The sequence below is a fragment of the Melanostigma gelatinosum genome, assembly GCF_949748355.1.
Source record: "Melanostigma gelatinosum genome assembly, chromosome: 19".
In the NCBI taxonomy this organism is placed as follows: Eukaryota; Metazoa; Chordata; class Actinopteri; order Perciformes; family Zoarcidae; genus Melanostigma; species Melanostigma gelatinosum.
In genome coordinates, this window is record NC_136652.1 from 16,200,111 (window position 1) to 16,225,207 (window position 25,097).

Below are 25,097 nucleotides of genomic sequence, written 5' to 3' on the forward strand. Positions count from 1 at the left end.
CTGCTGATGTCCAGCAGCTACTCAGCGGGACATTTGGAGAGAGGACAGCATCTGTATGCCAGCATGTGGCGATGCGTCAAAGCTGCCTGTAGGAATGCAAATGAGGCAACGTTGCAGCTGCTTGGCTCATCCACGCAAATTAGGTGTGATCAAAAGTTGGGGGGGGAAAAAAAAGAGATGAATTATTTGTGTCCTGTCTATGGATGAGAGGCTTAGTTCACCTTAACCTTAAATAGTTAAATAACCACATCTAATGAAAATATAGAGTGAATCTGTGGGAAATTCTGACTGTAGCTGTGTCTTGTTAGGTTGTTTCATAGAGAAATAATGTGGAGACTTTGTCATATGATAGATTTTAACTGCCATCAGGGACTTTTGAGTTTCTGTTGAAAGTTCACGTGGTCAAGCATTAGACGGAAGCATATGATTGGATGATGATGACTTGGGTATTGTATTTTTACGAGGTCGTATACCGAGTAACACATCCAATACAGCACATCATGTGACCACCATGTGATATTAAAGTCCCAACTGAACATATTGTTATTGCTTTGGTTGTTTGTGAAATTTGCTGAGAAAATATATTCAGGAGGCGAAGAGGAGGTGAGGAGACGAGCGTCTGTCACGCACACGACGGTCTTCATTTCAGGCTTGAACGGGAAAATAACTTCTGAAACGCAACGCTGATGAAGCCTGGGATTCAACTTTTCTTCCTTCAGTGTCGCAGCTTTCTCCCGTGCAGTATACGTGCCAAACATTATGCAAGCATTGTCTCTTTTTGTGAGGGTCCTGCAAGCCTGTATACATCTCTAAGGGATCATTTTACGCAACGGCCACATATGTCGATGATCCGTGAATATATTAAGTTACACTCGTAAAGAGACGCCCTTTTTCACAAGTAAAGAAACTTCACTCTACCTCACGACCATTATAAGATCTATTTATGGAGCTGCATGAAGTCGGTCTTCAGTTCTTTAGCCAACAGAAAACCGACACCCACCGCACTTCCTCGTGGCCGTCCGTTGTCATCAGTTGAGGTCACAGCCATTGGCAGGAGGGAAGAGGACACAGCATGCGCCTGGAGTACAAGCCTTCCCTTTGGATCACATCACATATAAGCGGTGCAGACATTTCTGGATCTCAGGATAAACACACACACACACTTGCCCTTGGCACCAAGGATGTGCGTGCTGTACAGTCTGCATCCGTTTAAAAATGGTGTAGCTGTGGGACAGACTGAGTTGAATCCAGTCAGGCTGCATCCTTCGGTCTATGATTGTTTCTGTTCGTGGTGTAAATATCAAAGCTTGCTTCTGCTGCACAGCTGCATTCTCAATATCAAAGAAAGAAAAACAAGCTTCTTTTAGTTCTTGAATACATATTTCAAGTGTGTTTTATTGCGGAGAGGAAAATGTCAGAATGTGCACTTTGTATTGTATTTAGTGGACTCAACGTTGACTGGTTGGAAGCTCTGGCAGCGAGTACAGCCTGCAGTTCCAATACAGCTGGCAGGGGCTCGACTGAATGACATGCAGGGGTCAGCGGTGTGAAGTTAGCACTGACCCTCGAGGAGCAATTATCTCTCAATGGCTCGTTAAGGCTCGGTAACCGGTGAGTCAGGGGCACACCAGCGAAGAAGAGACAGAGCAGAAGTAATGGTGGGAACATACAGGATAATGACAGAGGGAGTGTCAGCAATACATTAGGAATGAGAGGGATGAATGTTGGGGTTAGTGTGTAGCAAATTACAGCGGATGCCTCAGCTTTTAATGTGATTTAAGAAAAAAAAGAAAGAAAAAGATGTTGAGAATTGGGGCCTGATGGAGCATTTGGATTGGTGTTATGATGCAGAGTTAAAGAGTCATCAATGCTTCTTTAAAAACCGTATAGTCTTTCTAGAAACTAATTAAAAAAATAGATTTTACCCAAATCACAGAAAGCATATTTTCCCACCACCCCCAGTGGACGGGAATAGCAGATGGCTTAGTTTTTATCCGCCCATTATCTGTTTTTCTCAGAGATATACATTTTCTCAGTTTGCCACAATACAATAGAGGGGGATGCAATTTAGTTTGTGTTGCTAATAGAGCTGCGACTGTCATTATTGATTTACCTACCAATTATTATTTGGTATTATTTTGCTTTAAAAATGACTAAACCGACTCGTCAATTATCCAAATAGTTGCAGATTATCTTCAATGCCAATCGATTAATCAATCACTGTACTAATTGTTTCAGCTCTTCGTGCCTTAACCACTGAAAATCAAAAAGAATCCTTTTCCTAGTTTCCTCTGAATAACACTAAAAGTTTGCTGTGAAAAAGTTTACAGTGGAACTAATTTGCATCATCTTTGCATCGCCTGAATGCTGTGCTTTCAGTGGCTGTAGGTCCTGGATTTATTTAACGTCATGTCTGCAGGAAAGGTTGAATTTGCATACAGTGCATGACCTTTTACAGCAATGCCCTGTTTACAGTTACACACACACAAAATGTACCGAGAGCAGACAAACCGAAGAGAATAAGAAACGGAAACGGAAGATTTAAGTTACAAAGGGTATACCGGTTTCTTCTTTTCATTTTTATAATGACATCAACCATACTGAAGACTCAAAACTAAGGAAATAGCTGAGATGTGTTTATAACCCGGTGGTCCATCATTTCCAGTTTAAAGGAGAAACACTCAGTTCTTGCATCATGCATTCTCCAGGATCTATGTAGCTTATACACATTCAGTCATTTATACGACCACTTAAGGCAAGGCAAGGCAAGTTTATTTGTATAGCACATTTCAACAACAAGGTAATTCAAAGTGCTTCACATAAAACCATTAAAAGCATCAAAACGTCGTGTATCAGACGACGATTTAACGAAGCAGATTTCCCACCTATACGCTGCATAATTCATGCTCGCACACTCATCAGTCTCACCAGTCGCAGACTGAGGACAGATAAGATGATGAAGGCCCGCTAATGGGTTTTCATGGAACGGGCTTTGAAATCAATTAAACAGGTTATCATTGGAGATTTAAGTTATTTAAACCCATTGTGTATTCCTCAAGGTCCTTTTTAGAATTCACGGCTCAAAAAGCTCACAGTTATCATGAGATAATAAAGATTTAATAAACATTTTCTCTTCAAAAAGTACTTCATAGCCATCTCTCTTTTGTGCATATGAAGTTTGGCAAAATGACTCAGGCAACGTGATGTTAAAATGCAGTTTTATTTAGTTGTATGAATAGTCTGGGTTTAATCAAAGCTTAGTGGGAGTCCTTCTGAGCTTTATTCCACAAGTATCATGGCTGTATTAATGCCTTAAATCCCCAATGAGAGTCACCTTAATTCTTCCTTGTGGTTTAAGGATAGCAGGACGCTTTGGAATAAGGACGTATGAAGGATCTAACGAGATGTGCGTGTGTATTATCAGGGGGTTTGGTTAAATCTTTTAAAGCCTATTTTTCCTGTAGTTGGAAAGGTCACTGCAAATGTTACTTCAAATATGTCTCTCAGAACAACAGCTGCCACATTGATTTTGTTGCGTCTTCGTTGAAATTGAGTTACTGGAGGATCGTTTTCGGCCTAACGCTCATGCATACTGAATCCAACTTTTCATGATCGGTATTTTTTTTTTTTAAGCTGCGAGTATATTTTCTTCACTGTTGCACTCCACAAATATTGATTTTGAAAGCCTCGGCCTCACGTTATTAAAAACTGCTCCACATCATATTCTTCATTGATTTTCTTTGCGAGACCCTTGAGAGTTGCGTTATGGCGAGTGTATAACATTATGTCAAAGCCCCCAGTGTATATATATTATGTGCTGTAAGTGGTTATGTTTGGGAACTCAGCTGTTTTTCGTTTAAAGTCTTCTAGGTTATCGAAGCCTTTAGTGTCCTGTATGCAGCTCATTGTTATTCTGCTCTGTGCAGTCTCTCTGGAGTGTTTTTAGCACCAACAAGGTTCCCCGGCCCGAAGTCAAGTGAATTATGCACCACAAGGAAACTGAGAGACCCTATCTTGGGAGAGCTGCTGCAACAACACGCACGCTCGCGTACCATCCAGCTTCCTGTTCAGTGTGTAGAGTAAAGTCCTAACACCCGAGTCCTCCTTCTGTTTGATTTCCGTGGCAGCTGTCTGTGAAGTGGGAAATGCTGTCACTAAGAGTCTTTCTGAGCATGTTTTCTATTGTCATTCTGTCGGTGTGCGAGTGTGTGTGTGTGCGCATTATCAGCTGAACCTGCTTCTCCACTTGAGAGCTAAATCCCATCTCTGTGTTCTGTTCCCCCTGAAAAATTCAAACTCCCTTCACCATTTCTGACACATCATGTCCCCAACTGAGCTCGGCACCAAGAGCCGAGGTACCCACTCCTAAATGTAACTCCGTACCGTCAAAGTGAAAAAATGGGAAACTTTTGTATTGCTGTGTAGTGTGCGTGTTAAAGCACAAAAGCCCAGCAGAAGTTATCTTGATGTACTGAAAGATTTGAGACGAGCTCTCTTCAAACCAGCAGAGTGTAGTGAATTACCTTTTAACAGTTTCCTTTGAATGATTATATGATTAACTAAATATGAATTATGAAGCAGATGATGATGGACTGAAACATCTAAGCAAATTGCTGCTGCTCTTTAGTTGCCTTGATTATTATGAATTATTTAATGAAGCTGAGTGCCCATTTAAGGCGAGATGGAATATCAGGTCTCTGTCAAGCAACTGAACAATTACAAATGTTAGCCATGAAGGCAATGTCCGTTTGTTGATCCACCACATTGGTCCAGACTGAATATCTCAACAACTATCAAATCGCAATGATGAGAGCCGTTTAAAGACAATCTAAATGCTCCTTATCTCATACGATGCACCTTTTTTTTAAGTAAAGGCAAAAATATACAAATACAATATGTATACGTGAGTTTGAATGGGCCATATCCAAACTGTAGGGCAGAGCTCAAACACTCGCATCGATCACCCCTTTAGGACCCTTGATACTCCAGGAGGTATCTGGCTGTGTCAGACCAGCATCCATCACTCAGCTGGAAGGGTCTAAAGTGATCTACCGCATGAGAGGGGATTCCTGTGGGAAGCCCTCATCTGTGAAAGGGGCACAGATGAACTGTCTCCGATGAGATTAGCAGCTCTTGAAGGTGACTTGTTTTGCTTTGCTGTGATAAAGGATGGGAAAGCTAATGAGTGGTGTTTTCCTATAGCACTCGGCTTGAGATCAGGACTGGGAGACCTGGGGGTTTATTTTTCGTTCTTTTACAAGTCGCAGCCCTTGAACAGAAAACAAAATATTAAAAAGAAAGCTATTGTTCCATGAAAGGACTTCTGTTGAGGGAGCTATTTATAGTTGATGAAGATGTTGAAATGGGAGCCAGCAGACTCCAGGGGGAAAAGATCTGTATCAGCAAAGAGAGAATCATGCCCTGTTTGAATTGCAAATGAAAACAATCCTCCTACGGTTCTGAGCAATTATGCTTTATGAATAAATAGCCGCGGGGAAAGATTTCCTTCAGTATCTGCATCGTTAATGTGGTTACGGTTTCTTGCCATGAATTTAACTCTTTCTCTCGTAAATTTGTACTGTACTTTAATTCATAATTTAGGTTGATTGGACCCTTTTTTCTTTTCATACGTGACAATTTATTTTGTCCTCGGTGGTTCAGTGTCTAAAATGCACATTTCTACCTCTAGAAACAGCTTTGGAAATGTTAAAGTAATAACTGTAGGATGAAATATGCATACAGGTCATTGGGTAGAAGAATTGCCCTTGGTTGTTCATACCGTTACATCTTAGACATAGACAAACAATAAAAGCTCAATAAAAAATGATCCAAGGTACTTTCAATGGACATTTACTGTGTGCGTCAGCTCCCTATGTAATGCCCTTTTGTCAATGATAAACTACAACTGTCAAGAGATTGTAAACAGTCTGTGTAACGAACAATCTCTCCTCCGGCAGTGTTGTGTTTGATTAATTGGCTCATGGTGATGCAGACAAGTGAGCATTTAAATGGCTTTACACAAGATTTTCTGAATGAAGCCCTTATTTAACAGAATGGACCAGCAAGCCGGCAGACCTCAGCACTTCTGTGGTTCAGGTTTTGTTCAAATTAGGCAACTAAAAATACTGGTTTATGGTTATTTTAAAAGAGAGGCGGTGGGGGAATAACTGAGTCATATTCATTGCTGGTGAGCTGCTGGTCACGTATGATGGCGAATCAGAGTTGAAGGACCGGGTATAGGGCTGAGGGTGGTGGTTAGGATTAGGTCGTGGATGGAGGTATGTGAGAGTAAAATACAGATGAAGGGGTGTGGTCGGGTTCAGTCAAGCGAAGGAGAGTGGTTGAGATTAGGGTACTGGTGGGGGAGGGGTTAACCAAAGGGCCAGGCCAGGGAATTGTGAGCCATGGAGCGCCTCGGGAGAATGAGACAGAATAAACAATGAAGTCAAAGAAAATAAATCATTAAATCCTCTTCAAATATAAATGTGAAAGTGACCTGTTGATTACGGGGCATTTTACACAGGCTGATACAGGCTTGAGGAATAAAAGAGTTATCAATTATTTTAGAAGTCTGTTTCTCTGGGTCAGGGTGCTGCTGCGTCTGAAATTGGAGTGAAGGAAATGGGTGCTATCCTTCTGAAGACAAATATGCTTGTTTGAGTAAAAAAGACATGTTTGTCTCATCCTGTCTAATCACTGATATGGAGACCCTGTGGAGGAGAGTTCCTGATCGTCATTTGTGCTAAAGTCAACACGTTAACTTTTTTTAAATTTGTCTTATATACGTAATAAATGTACTAATTTTAACCAAACCATGCTCTGAACCTATCTAAATACACAACGCTAACCACGTGATTACAACTGTGAGCGTTTCACAAACTGTGGGTAGGTGCAATTTTCCCCTTCTGAAGCATCACAATGGTAACAACTGACAATGGCCAATTAACATGGGTGGAATTTTTCACGATTGTATGACATTGTATAGAGGTAAATTGAAGGGAGCCAAAGTTGAGGTGTCAGGATTTTGAAATAGCTTGGCATGAGTTTTTTTGTATTTGTGCCCATTGGATGTTTAATATTAAATTTCAGAGTTGGGAGTTTGATGTACTGCTCCAGTTTGAAGCGCAAGGTAATTCCTCCTCATCTGAGCACTTTAAATGTGTTTTTTTACCCTTCCTTTGATGCCGAGCCAAAGTGTTCAGTAATGTAATGTGCAGGTACCACCTCCACGCTGCTGCTGGGCTGTTAGTGATAGAATCAGGCTGTTTGATCCCGTGACTCCATCTTTGTTGTTGACGACGTTTAATGAGTGGCTTGTACTGTAGCTTTGATTGATAATCTGAAATATTAATCCATATTCCCAAGCCCCCCTTATTATTATTAGATCTCTTATATTTGAAGAGGGGGATTTGTTTTTAATGTGTGAGTTCAATTGGAGCCAGAGGAAGTGAAGAATGAGATGCAGTAGGTGTGAGACAGGTGAGTGGAGGGATAGAATTAAAAAAAGAAAATGGTGGGAAGAGCGAGAGTTTGAAAGGAAGGACTGAGCTTTACTCTGTTCCCCCTCAAGGCAAAATCAGGAAACCAGTTACACCCCCACACACACTCACACACACCCTCTCAGCCCACCATCTTCCCTGAATGTGCGGCCTATTTTCCCTGTCAAGGTGGTGTCCTAGATTCAAAGTTCTATCGGATGAGTAAAACAGGAAGGCAAAGAGATTATATTATAAGGATGTGGAGGATGGGGGGTGTCACTTGGGTCTAGAAAGCAAGCGGAATGTTTCTTTTCTCACATATTGGTGTTGTGCTTATTCCATTGGATTCAAACCAAGATGCTGTGAGGAAAAATGGCCTACTTACTGACCTGTAGGGAAATTGAAAACAGGGAATGCTTTTGGTATTTTGACGCCGGAGCACACACTTATTCCAACAGTTTTTGCTCCTCACTCTGATTAACGCGGTGCCCGTTCAGGGGCGCGGATGTGTGGAGAGCGTGGTCGTAGTCGGAGTGGGCTGATTGCTTAGCTCCCGGAAGTGCTGCTTGCAGCGCTGTCGAGAACCGCTCATTGCTCGTTGACTCCAGTGAAGTGAAGAAGAGTTTGGTTGTAACGTAATTTAAATCCAGCATCCAGCAGCAAAAGTGAGCTGCGGCCAATGAACCGCGGTTTGCACGCTGCAAACGACATGCTCGACTCTTGGTCCGCAATTTGCCCTTGCTAAGTCGTGCCAGTGCGCATATCTGTGCGCTCCTGTTTGTGTTTTTAATTAACCGTCAGTGTGTTCATCCAGAGCAGAATTCAGAATATTTTACCGTGGTCAACGTCTCCGGGCAATGGCATTATAACTTCAATGTGAACACACTCGAGGCCCAGTGCAGCAAAATGTCCTCAAATCGCTCGGTGCCTTTTTTATTGTAATGCATCGATTCCTTTAGCGCGTGTCCCCAAATGTGAGGCTTTTGTGTGAAGATAATGGATTCAGTGCACTTGCTGCAACAGCCCGGGTGTGAAAGTGTTGCCAGGCATCGGTTTAATAAAGATGCAAACGTCATCCGTGCACCACCATGGCCTCAGCCCTCCCTAATCTTGTTTTGTGCTCCTTTTTAAATTAGATCATCTAGACACACACTCTCACACGAACACACACTCACACAGATGACAAAATGAAGCATATAGAAAAATAAAAGTTCAAATTGCCCATGTGCAGGCCCCCCCCCTCCCAGTATTTTCCTCAACATGTTCAAATCCAATTAGCCTCCCTCTGCTTGCGCCTGTCACTCTCATCAGCCGTCCCTCTGTAGACTCACTCAGGATTTATTAAAAATTGAAGCACTCCTCTTTTAGAAGGATGATATATTGGAAACCCTGCAGCATCAACATGAAGCCCTTTTTAATAATGCATGTGTGTAGCCTGCTGAAGACACGACATGGACTGTAGCACTTCAGCATTGTAGTGATGGGACATTTTAAAAAGACGCAACCATGCAATTCAATGTTTTGACCAAGAGTTGCTGTATCACAGCTTGGGCTGACCCAAACTGGACTGAAGGATTGATGTTGGAGTTGATCAAGGTGAGGCACATTTAATTTTTTTAATTATGGGTCTCCGATCTCTCCAATAACTATACACAAAACCTTCTAATCTCTTGGTGATAACCACTGATTTTGTTGCCAGCAGATTTTTATCAGCTGCAGCTAGCTGCTAGCTGGCGCTAACTCCAGGAGTTGATTGCAAACAGCGTCACCAGCTGACTTTTGGAAGTTTCCAGTTGACTCGTTTTAAAACAATTACCATAAAAAAAAAAAGAATGCATGTAAATACTAAATACTGCACTATGATGAAGAACTAACAATGAGTTGGACTGCTATTGTTAATCCAAACTCTAGCATCTTGGCTCCCACATGGCGGATGTTCCAACTCGGAATATACTGACCCTTGTACTGTTTAATCCATTTGGTACAAGAACATGGTGTGTTTATGGTTTTGGAAAGGCTACTACTAAAACCTGCCCTAGTGCCTAGGTATGGTTGCTAAGTTATAAATTAACAATTTGCTGTTGGGGGACGGGTTTCGCAATTGGCGATTTTTATTTTCTATATATATATATGTATATATATTTTTCACCCCATTGTGTTCTTGCATTATTAGCTTTCATATAAATCTGTCAAAAACTGAAATATTCCACAGCTTTTACACTCAAATCTTAAAAGTGCAGATAGTTTGGATTTTGTTTGCTGCTACCGCAATACAGTAGAAGTGAATGGAAGTATGTTTATTTTGTGATGTTTAAATCATCCTTTTTAAATAATCAACAGTAAAATGCCTTTCTTTAAAGTCGTGTCCCTTATTTTACCCCTCTTTGAATTTTTTCAGAATTCAGTTTTTTACGATTCAACCACATTTTGTAGACAGAAAAGTGTCTCATCATGTGGTGGAAGATTGAAATTCCAACAATTCATAAGATAACAATCAAAGTTGAATATCAATTTTGCAAAATATTCCAGCCTTTTGTAAAATAATGTGCTCTTCCGCTGTTAGTGTCGAATTCTTCCGATTTTTGGATGAGTAGCCAAAGACCCTGACGCGTGTCTTGCGCTCTCATTGGCTGCAGCTCTCCGACAGGTCAGATATTCAGCCTGCTAGGTGATGCATCTGCGACACTCTCGTCCTTGGAACAGCGAGCACCGAGGCAAATGCCAATTTGCTCTCTGACCATGGGGCTTTTGTTAGGAAGCACCAAAAACTATCAGCAAATTCCACGATATTCCGTGTTTCCCAGCGGTCTCTATCCTAATCATCACTTTCCACGATTCTGTCTTGTGTTTTCCGCATTGAGGTAATCACAGGGCTGTAACTGAAACCCGCTGTGTTCAGTAACTGACCCTGACCTCTGAGCTCCTGTAGAGGGGAAAGAGAGGATGAATTCCCCCCGTCATGGATCCATAGCACATTTAAAACACATTCATAAATGGTGTGAAACGGCAGGCTCAGAACCATGAATCGCTAAAAGTGTGAAGAGTCACAACATCTATTCGACAAAATATGAGATTTCTAATCGTCAACACACCTCTCATCCCGAACGGGTTGAAAGCAACCAACCGTGCTGCCCACCATCAAAGCAACAGCATTTAATAACATGAAATGCGCTCTCTGGTTTTGAAGCAGCCCCCATAGTATGATTGAAGATTAGTTAATAATTCAGAGCTATTGGAAGCGTTGTTAGGGGATGGTGTTCTCTGCTGTTCGCCTTCACAGCTGCATGGGGCCTGCCAGTGACAGATGGCTGAGCCCATTTGGAGAATTTGGTGCCAGCAAAGCCCAGTAGAGTGTTAGACAGCCATTGTGTTTGTGTCTCTTTATCTTTCTTTCTCTCTCTTTTTAAATTTCCCAATCGTTTCAGTGTGTGTGTTTGAGCAGAAATACCTCTGGACAGGGGAAACAAAGGTTCCATATGACTATCTATCAGATGGTTACGCATGCGTTTGGTGGTTGTCTTTATCGCGGCGACATTGCTGTGAAATGTGGATCGTGTTTCACTTATCGCCCCATTAAGTTTATCACAGAATGTGGTCGGTTTCATTGTTCTGTAAGCAATCCGTCTCCTGATGGTCCACTGTGGGGTGTCCAGGTGTCCCCCCCCCCCCCCCCCCACCTGCCTAGAGGACAGCTTTGTGCTACCTGTTGGAAGTCACAGTAACAGACAACAAGACATTGCAGCCTTTTTGTTTACCAGAGCGCAGCTGATACCGGGTTTGTTGGGGCTCTGCAGAATTTCTTCTCTGAGAAGAGAGTGATAACAGATGCCAGTTGAATAGGATGGTAAGCACAGTGTGGAATGCCAGGATCGCTTATGGATGGATTCATAGACAAAGTAAACCATAAGCCACGTGTTTATACTCTCAGTAAAGTTGGACAATTATTGTATTCTTATCTTCCAGTGCACACATTTTCTACTTCTACAAGTTCAGAAGAAAACATATTGCAGAGCGCCGACATTCCAAGCACTGCAAAAAAAACACATTTTTGAAATGATTATGTCACACAATCATTTTAGCAAATGTCTGTATATCCACACACCACTGTCTGCTAACCTGCATGCTGTCTGTGCTGATTGTGGCAAGCATTATTATATGTAGACACTGAAACATATTCTGACAGATTTTTTTATTGTAGTTTGTTTGAAAGTGATCTTTCCTAACATGTAAATCCCCTTTCAAAATAACTTTGAATTTAATCCCATGCACGGAGTCATTTGACAAAGTGGATTATGTAACATGTTCAGCATCCATCCACAACTATCTGAGCTGATACTTGTTCTGTGTATTGTTGTTGATATTATTTTTAGTAAAGCACATTTCACTGCAATATTCTTTTAATTGTAGAACCTTGTTTAGACAGATCGGGGCATTTTGGTGATTTCCTTTTGTCCTTTTGTGTTTTTTGTCCAAACAGAGCTGCCAGAGAACTGGACGGACACCAAGGAGACTCTGCTGGAGGGGATGGTGTTCAATGTGAAGTACCTGGGTATGACTCTGGTGGGCCAGCCCAAAGGAGAGGAGATGGCCTCAGCTGCCATTCGCAGAATTGTTGCCACGGTGAGTCACTGGTCTCCTTCTGACTCACACGACCAGAATACAGTACACACGATGGAGCTGATTCGGGAGTTGCATATACATTTGTCGGCAAGGTCAGGATCTTGAATGGCAACGAGAAATTTCCAGAGTGACATTGTGAAGATTTCAATTACACCGATGCTTTTTATAGAAATTCTCTTGGGGATTTGTGAAATTACAGCCTCAAACTGCCGGGCATAATATTTGAACGACTACTTGTCAAATGCAGATTTGAATGCTCGTTATTCTGATGATGCAGGACAATATTTTGTCAGGATGGTCATGTCTGATAAATTGGTAGTTTGTTGCACCGTATCTGCAGTATGATACAACTTTGGGGTAGCACTACAACAGTAGTCACGCCCACCTCAGCAAATGTATTCTCATGGGGAAAAAATACACTCTCATAATCAGTATTCAGTGTTGCCTTTGAAGTTAGCATGTTGGACAAACAGTCCATTCAAGAGAAAAAGTACAAATTAAAAGTAAGTCAAATATTGAATTGACCAGCAGAATGACTTTTAAACCGAGCAATCGGTGTCATTCACCTTTTTAACTTTCTGTAATTCTCTTGGCTTATAGTCGAGTCATGTTTATATCAAGGTCAGCAACACATAGCTGCTAATCCCGGATTATCAGTGGTTGCACACGTGCAGCAGTCAAACCAGTGATCTGATGTTTACTCAACACTGAGCCACACGGGGGATTTCTGAGCACGGCTTTCTACATCAATTCAGAATCCTGTCCGTTTTCACAACTGTGAAGAAACTGTTGCATTTTAACCGGTGAGTTTGTAGACTTACACAAACTAATTGGATGTTTTTGAGAACACACACTTGCATCCATCTTCTTTCCTCTTCCCATCTTTCTCCCATGCTCGCACACGTGCACACCTTTTCCACTGAGCGCCGCAACAATGAGAATGCCTAATCTGCCGGAAAGGCTTTCTCTACAGAAAGAAAAGCCAGGCAACCTAATCAGAACCCCCCCCCCCCCTTTCTCAATTAGAGACAGAACCCAATGGCAGGATTAAGATTCAATTGATTTTATTTTACCAGGACAGGAAAAGTAACTCAGTTGTCTCTGTCTGTTTCCTTGGAAACCAATCAACCTAAATGGGATTACTGAATACATTTGTGACTTTTCCATTTGCTACATGCTTCATTCACGATAAGACAAGACAGAGGGACCAAACATAGAAAGAAAGGCTGAACTTGGTGTATCTCAAGCTGACAGATTGTTTTTTTTGTGCCTTGTGGCACGACATACGAACATGACCGAAGAGAAGGTGGTTGTCAGCACTTCCTACATGAAGGAGCTGCCTCAGTCTCTCTTTATTATACGTTTCCCTTATTTTAAGTGCTGTGAATTTAAGCAGAACTGTTCCTCGTCACCATCTCCAGGGCATTTAGACTCCCACAGCAAGCCACGCCACCGATCCTGCTGTCCTTCAGAAGTCCTTGTTTCTGTTTTAAAGCAAAGATCCCACTTATTTTCATCCTCAGCTCTTCTCTTCCCTATTGGCCTTTATTTCACCTTCTGCAGAAATGAAAGAGTTCCCATGCAGGGTGAATGTCGAAATGTGCAGCACAACGACAAAATCATTTCTTTCTTCTTTCCCTTCTGTGTTCCTTCACAGTCGCTCTACTGATTTCTTAACCTGACACCATTTGGATACGAAACTAAACGGCTCTCGTTTGCTTGCTAATTGCATGCTAAGGAGGTCATTGTCCTTGTCGAAAGGCGCTCTCGCAGACCGCAAGCTCAGCACTATGGCTGTATTTTCTGAAACACCAGATGGAGCAGAGCGGCAGGGGGAGTGATGGGGCTGCCAGCCCGACCTCGAGCCTTCATTCTGGGCTACACATTGCAGCTTTCCTCCCCCAAGCTCCGTCACCTTTTTTATAAATCCCCCACATTTCTGGGACAACTCATGCAGGCCGCCTAATTTTGCTCGGCAGCCACTGAAGCATTTGAGGGTTTTCTTTTGGTGTTTTATCAGAAGTAAGATCATCTTAAATTTATGTCAAGAGTGGCAGGGTGTAGCTCTTTGGCAAGATGTTCTCTATTTGATGTAAATGTGTGTTTTATATTTCATGTTCACAGGCCAGGGCCAGTGCTAAGAAGTTTCAAAAAGTAACGTTGACGGTCTCACCGAAGGGCATCATCATGACAGACACAGAGACTACAGACCTCATGGAAAATGTCTCCATATACAGGTAAATACGAAAATACTGTGTTCAAATAGATTTCAAAGTGCTTTTACATGTTACAAGTGGCAGTGAGCTCATTTTGGAATGTTACTTTCATGGAAATAATTGGAAACATGCAAAGCATTTAGAATCCGATGCGCTGCATGCAGAAGTGTCACTTAACATTTCCAGTTACCTCAAAGAGAAAACGTTTGACTTTATAAGGATGTGTATGCAATATGACATGATACATAATCACTTAACAATGGTTCATTAAATGGATGGTTCATAAACATAAAAAGTATTGCTATTGCCATATTGAACTTTGGGCCATCATCGAAGCGTAACGATGCTGATAATCCCTCAAGTTGAGTCCTAAACCCAAAGAAGTGGCTTCATCTGATACAAGAAGAAACTGATATCCTCTATCTCGGTCACTTTGCTCTCGGCCCATCGCTTGGACTCCTTTCGCAGGATTAAACCAAGCAGTTTTCTGAGCGTGTGTGTGTGCGTGTGTGTGTGTGTGTGAGTGTGTGTGTGTGTGTGTGTGTCGGTCTGCATCCGTTCCTGATCCACCTTATCAGCGGCAACAGACCACAGGCCAGGGGAATCAGCCTCCTCTCTGATCTCCTCCTCTTCCCTCCTTATCTCCCCCGCCTCTCCTCCCTTTCATTTTATTTAATGTCTTGAAAAAAATCTTTCTTTTCTGCACATATTAACATAAACAGAGATCTGAATGCAGGAACACCCCACCACTAATTGGCCACTTTGAAACTCGCGCTTGCCAGTCTTTGCCGATCCTCCCGAGTAATGATGCAGGAGAGAAGGGCCACATGCAGAGCTCGGGTTGACTGAGGATTGATTTATCCCCTTTATGAGACCCCACCCCCACCTCCTTACAGCCCCATTCCCCCTCTCCCCCCTCCTTTCTCATGTCTTATTTTAGTTGCACATTAATCCACTTATTGGCCAAGGCAGCAAGTCAAGGGTGAAAGAAAGTGTAGATGTAAGGGCACGGATCAAATGTGTGTTTATTGTGCATAACAAGTAAGGAAAAAAAGCGGTGAAAACATCATGTCCATAGATGGACATTTGAGTATACACCTCACACAGCGAGTATGTATGTAAATGTGTGAGTTTTTAGAGTTAATTGTGTATTCACACTTATTGGATTCACACTTTCCCTCAGGCGAAGCTGAGTGAAGAATAGAAAACAGACAGGAAGGCATCATGCCATCGCATTGGAAAGAAGATCCCCGCAGCCATGACCCACCCACACGCAGACCCGCGCCCACACAAAGACGCACTGACACAAACAATGAACATCATCCCGTATCAGTGGCCTTTTAAGTTTTTACAAACGGATGTTGAATTCAGCAGCCTTGACAGTCACTCGGTTCCTGGCAGCCCATTCTACAGTGCATCTAATTTCCAGTATCAGCCACTCGGATTATATTATCATGAGCTTAATGTTGTAACATGATCATGTCTGTTTTATAGTGCTGCTGCAGGTCTAACTGCTGGCAGGGATTATGTCAAGGACTAAGCCACACAGGAGGTTTGATGATATTCTACAACAGTAAAGCTGGTTTTTTTTGTTGTTGTTTTTTTGTGTTTTAATGTAACTTTGGAGAGAGACAGGCTAGATGTTCCCCCTGCTTCCATTCTTTATGCTAAGCTAACCTTCTCCTGGAACTAGCTCCATAGTTAATGCATAGTGGTGTCTTTTTTCTCATCTAACTCTTGTTTAAAGGAAAATAATTATGGTTCCCATATTGCCAAACTATTCGTTTAAGTCGGGAAAACTTTGGATCATAAATACAGAAGAAATCTCTCATTTCTGAATACAAGTCATTTATGTGAAACTATTATTTATCGTTGCTGAAAACTGAAACAATCTTGTTATCTTATTTGTCTGTGGTATTTTTTTATTATTATTTCTAAATAAGAAAACAACAACAAACAGACGGTATAACTTGCATCTCCCAATGAGCAGGACGCTGTGAGGTGTTCAGCCTCCATCTGCACTGGTGTTACTGATTCATATTCTGACAGGAGCTCACAGAGATCGACCAGCATATCAATCAGCAAAACCGTACAGGTCAGAGACGAAGAGCTGGAAGCATAACGAACACACGCTGTTCTGACGTACCATCAGATTTGTGAGATGTCTGTCGGATCCCCTGAACAATCTTTTCTCTACCATCCATGAATGTATTTTGCCATTTTATTTTTGTTCAATTTTTTGCAAAAAAGTGTTGATGCAAAATGCTGTGTTTCATTAATGCGCTTCTGTCCAGTTGAAAAATTGAACAAAAGTAGTCCATTGTTGTGTTAAATGGCGTACCTGCTTTATTCAGTGTACGTAGAGAATCCGCGGCTTTGATATTTGAAGTTCCATTCACGCTTTGCACTGTAAATATTCAAATATTTCCATTGATATTCCCCTCTCTGCCTCGCAAACACCGGTGCTCTACACAGTGAGGAGATCAAAGGCTTGCGGTCCACAGAGCCCCTTTGGAGATATGATGCAGACTGACAGCTCAGCTTCTGTTGTTCACGCTTATGGTGAAAATTCTGTGATGCTGTCAATTATTTTCCTTCCTGTTGTTGTTTCAAGCTGAAGGCTTGTTCTGTGAACACGATCCATTGTGTGGCACATTGGTGGCACTCATTAAAAGGTTTTGTTTTTTTGGTTTTATAATGAATAAAATGTGCGTGCACAAGGATCTTTAAGAGACCTTTTGTTTCATCACACTGCATAGAAGTGACTGTAAATTGTGTCATTTTATTTTATTTTATTTAAAAAAATTTTACACAGCTCAATTCTCACATTACAGTCATAGATTCTTGCTGCTACTTGTTCGGAGATCTTGGCTCGTCAGACATGCCCTGTATATGTGCACTGACCTATTTGCTTATTTTGCGTATGTTTACTTATGAACATCTTAACAACAAACAGCATTTCTTGTTGCAGTGCATTTGGAAAACCCGGCCTCAGAACTGGCGATCTACCGCAGTGTACGATAAGAGAGAGAGGAGTGATGAGTTCCAGGCACTGGCTGTGTTTGCAGACTATCTGCAGGCTTCCGTCCTCATCCGACTGTCCATGATGATATAAAGAACCTTTATTTCAACTTTGTGAAGCATGCACAGGGTGACCTTTAAAGTTGAACTTGGATATAGTTATAAAAAGACAATATAATCAATCGCAGGCCTTTTTCTTCTGTTTCATATTGTCTGTAACACCGCTTTACCACACTTCCTGATTTCTAGGTTTTGCATTACTTTTTGATGAATAATGTACTCTGTTATTAATATTATTGAACAACAAATTGAAAATTCAGAGAGTGCACATACAACGAGATGCAAATCTGTGGAGGCTCAAATGATAAAAGCCCCCAGAAATGAGTGAAATCAGGTTGCGCCAAATAAATTCTAGGCAGAAAGTAGATAATGTCTCAATAAGATGATAAATAGTTTTTTTTATTGAGCAGTTTGGAAAACCAAACTTAAATAGGCCAACCCTTTCAACTTCCCCCCCCCCCCCCCCCCCCACCCCCTGCTCCTTTTTGTGCAATTAATTTAAGGCCCAAATATAAGTTCGAGGACGGAGGAGATGGGGAACTACTGAGCTGGGTGTCATGGGCATTGCAATGTGGGTCATGCATCAGTGGAGCAAGAAAGCAAACAATCTGAGAGGGAGATCCGAGCGCTGGTGATTTCATGCTTGTTGTTTGACCGAATAAATGAACTTTATTTTTAGTGCTCCTCTTGAAGCGGTGCAGCAAATGAGCGGCTGATAGCTGCGGATTACTGTAAGCAGGACCGACTGCAGTTGTATGGTGTCCTCCACACCGATGATGATGACATGCATTGAGGACGCAGAGTGTCTGACATCTAATTGAGAATGTATGAATTGTGTTCTATTCGGGGAAAAAAAAAAAAACCTTCGCCCTGTAGAGTTCTATTCCTGCGTTATGCGAGTGAAAGCATCCAATCTGGTTCTTGTGCAGTTTATGATTTAGGTTTTGTATTTCACTGTGGTGACAAAGGTCAAGTCCATCACTCACTGTGGCTCATTTACACATCTATCCAAAACAACAAACATGACACACTCTGCTGGTTTAGCTAACAACCCCAGATGGACACGGGGAGTGACTCGAGATCGATACGGCTTCTAATAGCGTGCGTAAAATCCGACAAAAACAAATCCATCGGTTTGTGTGTCTGTCGCTTCAGTAAACCTTTACGAGCTGTTGTGGGGGAGCCAAACGGCTTGGTGGACTTTGTCTAGATTGGTTTTAGATTACCATTGGAAATAACTCTGTCGCTGGATTTACAGGCAATTGGATTTCTTGAAAACCAGATATTGGATCCAGAAGAGATTCGGTGTGACTGTTGGGAATGAGGTCTCAAGCACAATATCACAGCAGAGATAGTTTTGTAATCCAAGACTTTACTGACAGTAGAAATTCAGATATTTAATATATAAAGAGGTTATTATTTCAGAAATTAATATTTTCAAATTAACTCATTTTAATCAGATTTTCTGCAGTTTCACATGCCTTTCTATATTGGCTGATGTTCTCAAGAGACAAATAAGACCAAACTGTGAGGAATAGCGTCTGCAAGTTACCTGAATACAGTGAATTCAACAAACACTCGCACTATTTAAGCTTGCAGGCGTAAAGCCCCCAAAAACAGAACATGTTCAGGTTGTCACTGCAGCTTTATTAGCACAACGCTGAACTCAAATAAATCAGGGTCAATTCACCATCTGTGCCTTGCATGGGAGCTTTGAATCCACAAAACATTGTTGTATCAGCTTTATAGATTTTTTCTTTTTTTTATGTGTTTCATAATTAATGTAAAAATCTCTCATGGATGTCACTGCTGCTCATTTGTCTCCTGCTCTACCATTGCCAGCTGTGGGACTTAATTAGCATGTTCAAAACCAGCGCTCTCGTCCTGCTATGATTGGTTTGCTTATGAATATGGAAAAAGGTTGAGAGAAAAAGTAAAGTTGTGGCCTAAATTGACATGTATGTATGTGTGACCTGCAGCGTAGCTTGATCCCCTTTCACACAGACATGCAGGTCTTTTGGCTGCCTGAGTGTGTAAGGCCAAAAGGTTAAGACCTGCCAAAGCACGTTATTCATTTACTCATCTCATCAATTGGTTCCTATCTGGTGCAATTGCTAATTTATCATCATAAATGCACTCCTGTGTCAGGAGAATCGATGGTGTTAGTAAATAGGAACAATGATTTTTATTTAAAAGTTCTGTCTCTTCTCCTTCAGAATCTCGTACTGCACAGCAGATAAAACTCAGGATAAGGTCTTCGCATATGTCTCTCAGAGTCAGTTCAATGAGACCCTGGAGTGCCACGCATTTCTCTGCCAAAAGAAGAAGATCGTAAGTGTGCATCAGTTGTGATTTAGTTGCGTATACTTGTGTTTGTCTGGGTTTAGCTTGATGTACAGTGAGGAATACATGCTTCTTGGACTGTAGCAGGTCTTGAGGTCAGTTTGTTTGAGTCTATGTAACTCACCTGGGGAAGCCAGTGGCGTAAATGTAGATGGTGTATGGCTCCATCTTGTGGCAGGACACACAACTCATCAATCTGTATTTAGAGAAATACAACTTTTTTATTTAAATTATCACAGTGGATGGTTAAATGTCAAAGCAAAGCATTTTCTTGAGGACCAAATTGAATCACAACTATTCCACATGTTTTATATTTTCACGATGAACGTTTCATGATAAATGTGTTATTCTTCCCCTGTTCTTTCGTCTTCAGGCTCAGGCTGTGACATTAACGGTGGCCCAGGCCTTTAAAGTGGCCCTCGACCTGTGGGAGATTGCTCAGGAAGGTAAGTTCACTGAACAGGAAGAAGGCCACACTGAGACAGTTCATTGAACTGTTTTAAAAAACATATGAGTAAGGAAAGGCTCTACTCCATTCAATCTGTGACGAATCTAACTAAGTTTAACAATCAAAAGATCTGAGGGCCACCTAAAACCCAGAAATGAGTCAGCATGTTTGCCCTTCCGGTTCCCTCATCTCTGGTTAGATGCCTGAAATAAGATATGTGGTAAACACAAGAGATTTTAAGTTTTGTTCTACATTGTAAAATATGTCAGTAAATACCCCTCTTTTGAATTGTGAAGCTTTTACATGTTTTAAAAAAATATGGTTGCTAAGAAGTGGCTCAATGAGACTACAAAACACCATCACGCCGGCTAGTCCGCCTCCACAGCCTCGCGTAAACTCGCGTTCATGTCGTAGTTTGTTTTTAGCTTTTTGCTGATTTGTATTCATGCTTCACAAAAGTGGCGTTCATTTGTGATCATAAGATTATCATCAGCTTTATCAAAATGCGTGAGTGTCATCAAATACCAACACATTTCAAACATCCCATTTTTCTTCAGGTTTAGTTTTGACAAATGTTTTTTTTTTTTTCTGTCTTCAGACAAAAACAAAAAAGCCAGGACCTGCTGTTCTTGTGCAGCAAGCAAAGGGCAGACACAGACAACAGACACTCAGTGTGTTCCTGCAGGTAAGTTCCTTTGATTTTGTCCTCGTCCACAGTGCATTCCTGCACATCACATTGAGCTCAACAGCAGTTATTTAAATATTGTTTTTTTTGTAAAAGGCTGAACTGGACGCAGCAGAATTTCTTGCTCATAATTACGACAAGACGAGATGAATCGCTATTTTCAGCCAAAAGTCAACTTTGACCTTTTTATTACCTACCTAAACAAATAATTATGTGCTGACAGAGTTACGGTTACGCCAGACACTGTATTTGCCAGATGTGTAAACACACGAGATAACTGCAGTATAATACAGGCACAGCTTCACTCACAAGAAACACTTGGCTCTGACCCGATTGCTAGCGCTAACAGCTAATTACCCACACTGAGCTAACTGGCAGGTGTGCTTCTTGTAGTGATGGAGTTACACTTGCAACTGCCCAGGAATAATTCAGGTGTTGTATTTCTAGGAAGATGAGGATAAAGATTGTGTTATTTCAACCTACTGTACAAACCTGCTGAGAGACTCAACTGCCTGTCACTGACAAGATTATAACCTGAGTAATTTAGTAAAGATTACAACTGTAACATATTGCAGTCGCTGAAACGAGACAGTAAGTAGATGCAGAGTTAGAGTGAGTGAAGAACAGATTCCTCCAGACTTGAGGCTTTCTGTAAAAGCTTCTGTAGACACTGGCGTAATGACTTTGAAAGTGCAGGTTGGTACACAACAATGAGCTTGGTTTTTCACCCCAAGCTGCATAAGATTAGCATAAATTGGGCATTTCTGTGAAGTAGAGACTCATGGGTACCCAAACAAGCCATTTTCATTCGCCCCTTCATTTATCCCTTAGGGTTAAGGCGACATTTTTTGAAAATAGACGTGCCAGTTTTTTCCCTCGCCAAAATGTAATGTTATTTAGCAAGCCGCTAACGGTACGTAGCAATCAATTCCTTTGGTTTTTCAGTTCCATACACATACTTAGCATCTTCTAGCTACATATTAAACTGAGCCGGAAGACGGCCTGCTCACAGTTTAACTGCCGTCAATCACGTCTCACTTTGGGACAAATCGGCTAATTTTATGCCACTCATTTAGTCATTTTGGGGGGGGCTGGAGATTTTTAAGTACTATCCAATAGCCGTCACATTTATAGGTCAAAATGTTTCCCACTGCTCAGGGGGTCACAGGATCTGCTAAATGAGACATAATCATCCATTCAGTTTGTTGTGAGATAAGGGCTGGCTTTCCCAGCTGCTTTCAATTCAAATTGGCTCAACTTCCAGCGGTAGAGGCCCGAGGACAGAGAGAAAATGTGACGTGAAAGCCTCAAGGACTTTTGGAGTAACTCGGCGCAGAGAGAAAGTTGTAGAGGTTAATTGAATTCTGCCTGTTGCAGAGAGAGCCGTGAGTGCCACAGGCAGGACTTGATGTTTCACTTCGATTCTGCAGACTGGGAGATTTAAAGAGGCAGAAAATACTGAAGACACCCTGCTTCTCGCTTCTCTGTCGTCCGTCTGTATGTGTCCCGTCCTTTTCCGTTTTTCTGTCCCCCTCTGTCTCACCTCCCCTGTCCCTGTCAACCTCTCGTCCACGCCTGCCACCTCCCTCAGATCCGGAGGCACGCAAGCCTGTTGGGTTGGAGGAGAAGCTCCGGAGGCCCTTCTTCTCCTCTTTACTCAGCTCGCCCTCGCCTCGCAGTAACCCCACTCGGAGGCGACCAATCAAACACGACTCTTGGGTAGGTCACACCATCTCCAACCTGCTGATTGGGCCAACAATAATGGTTAAAGTGGTTTTATGCTATGGTGACAGATAGGGATGCACCTATCCAGCTTCTTCTCTCCTGATACCAAATTCCTGATACCTGAAACTCAGGGTACCGATCCTATACGAGTGTCTTATTCCCAAAGTTTAAATATGTACACCTCACTCCATAGTATAAGGATCATTTTTCATGCACGCTAACATGAGGCCATCAATGTGTTCACATAAGCTTTTGTCAATTATTGTGTCATTACCAGTCCGGTGTATCGGATTGCTGTGTCTCTCGTATTTTTTTATGTTTTGTAAATCACACCGTCATTTCCGTTCTCCTTGGATTAAAACCATCGACTGCTTGTCTGTAAATAAATCAATACAAGACTATCTAAAAATATCTAAAGGGTTATGGGGAGCAGTGTGTCTATTGGCAAACAAAATATTGAAGAAATAAACCTCTACATATCATGATTGTTGGGCATTTTCCTTGCCTTCTGAATTCAATTTTGAGATCAATTGCTAAGAGTCAGCTGACTTGAAGAGATGGCAGAAGCCGCTGCAAAGTGTTGTCCATGCAGTTTGAAAAGGCCGAGTCAGTTTGCAACCTTTAGTTGAATATACCAAAGCGTACTGTATTTTTTCATTTGCAATTCAAAATTCAACAATTTTGCCGCCTTTATTGTGTTTTGTGGGGGAAATGCCCAACATTATAAACTGTTTCTGACACTGATGTCTGTATAATTGGAGCAGTTACATGTAGATGCAGAGGCTCACCATCAGTCACCATCCTGGTGTTCACTTACACATTCTCAACACTAGGTGGCACTATAATCATTAGAATATCTCACCTACGGGCTGATCTTCTAAATCCATCTGTGTTCATTGTTGCATATTTTCCCTTTATGGGATTTTTCTCTCATCGGTAGAACTTGTTCTTTAATTGAGTCAGATTTCATCTTTACTCCTCTCCTACTGTTGTGTTGTTTATAATCCATGTTTGCTTTACATTGAGTTCATTTGTTTATTATTTTCAGTGTAAATTTGACAGAATATTTATTTCATGATATTCATTGGTATCTCGTAAATTAAAACAAGGCAAGGTGATATAAATTGGCTGGATCACTTGCTTCCCGAACGTTGTGCAGAGAATATAGAGCAAAAAAGTATCCATATCCATATGTTTCCAGACTTATATTAGTCATGCGATATTGCCACTCAATCAAACCTGCGTTGTGCAGTATTTGATTCTTCAGCTCATCAATTCATTTGTGTATCACATGGATGAAATACGTTATGACAAACAGCTGACTCAGTGAAGAGCCCCAGGAGCAGCAGGATTGTTATTTAAAGTAATTGTGTATTGATTCATATTGTTCATGTCCCAACAGGACGTGGAGGATGGCCTCGATGATGCGTTCTCAAGGTAACCGTTGCACATGACTACTGCTGAACACTGGGGATTCATTCTTTCATTTAGGAAAGGAGATGGGATTGTTCACTCACACAAAATACTTCAATGTTTCCCCCTTGAAAACCAAATTCATGAATTTTATGTTGATTCCAGTTCTAAACAGAAATGCAGTAGATGCCCATTTGAATGCTGTCAATCTATTTTGACAGTTGCACTGAGAGTGATGGTCAGCTGTCAGGAATCCTTCTGACTCTTTTAGAGGAGAAAAACTGGATTTGACAGATTGACTGACACAAATATGTATTGAAATTCACAGACAGAGACAGGCATATGCAACAGTCTCCTTTTCTTATGTAACTTAAAAGATGCCGTTACACCCACGGCAATGAGCTGATGCAGAAAGGCTGCACATAATAATTATGTGGTAACTTCATTCGGTGTCCTAGAACCTATTTGTTCGTGTCATCATTGACTGGTGAGGTGTTGACAAATAATGACAGCGTAAGTGTAAAGTTGAGTGAAGGTGGAGCTGTTATACTGCATGTCCATCTGCAGGTTTCTACGGTGGTTCCTGTTATATTTATAGTTGTAAGTGTACTGAAGTAGCATATCACAGGCCATGGTTAAGTTATGTTTGAGACCCAGAATGTGGCCACAAAAAACTTTTAAAATAAATATCTTGTTAAACAATTTACTACTGGCTAAATCTTTTTTTAATATAATTTGAAGCATTTGAAATGTATTTAAAAAAAATGTGTATTCAGTAATACTTTTACAATTACTTTCGTAATTTAAATTGACTTTTATAATGTTCTCAGATATGTTGTAATCTAATTAATATGTTCTGCAGATGCAAAAAGTTGATCAAACATAAAAAAATGAATTAAAAAAAATAACATTTCACTGGTGTAAACAAACGCACACTGGCGTTGTAGTCTCAGTGCAAGATGGCGTTCAGGCACACGTTAACGCCAGCTGGCGATATGAAACTATATTAAACCATTGGAATAGGAGACCAATGATGACCTCATCGGCTTTCCGTGTGCCGGTTGATCGCGGAATGTGCTGTGGTGGCA

The 25,097-nt window shown here is 41.4% G+C and overlaps 1 protein-coding gene across 1 annotated transcript in view; it reads left to right on the forward strand.

Moving 5' to 3' along the window:
• The window catches only part of LOC306793185 (low density lipoprotein receptor adapter protein 1), a gene marked incomplete at its 5' end in the record, with an annotated part of 28,797 nt that overhangs the window by 1,731 nt on the left and 1,969 nt on the right, over positions 1-25,097 (forward strand). The window contains 7 exons of the mRNA XM_079290676.1: positions 11,956-12,098; positions 14,223-14,335; positions 19,612-19,726; positions 20,112-20,184; positions 20,785-20,871; positions 22,463-22,590; positions 23,999-24,033. Of these exons, the coding sequence (XP_079146802.1) occupies positions 11,956-12,098; positions 14,223-14,335; positions 19,612-19,726; positions 20,112-20,184; positions 20,785-20,871; positions 22,463-22,590; positions 23,999-24,033 (694 nt within the window). The remainder of the gene's footprint in view (positions 1-11,955; positions 12,099-14,222; positions 14,336-19,611; positions 19,727-20,111; positions 20,185-20,784; positions 20,872-22,462; positions 22,591-23,998; positions 24,034-25,097) is intronic.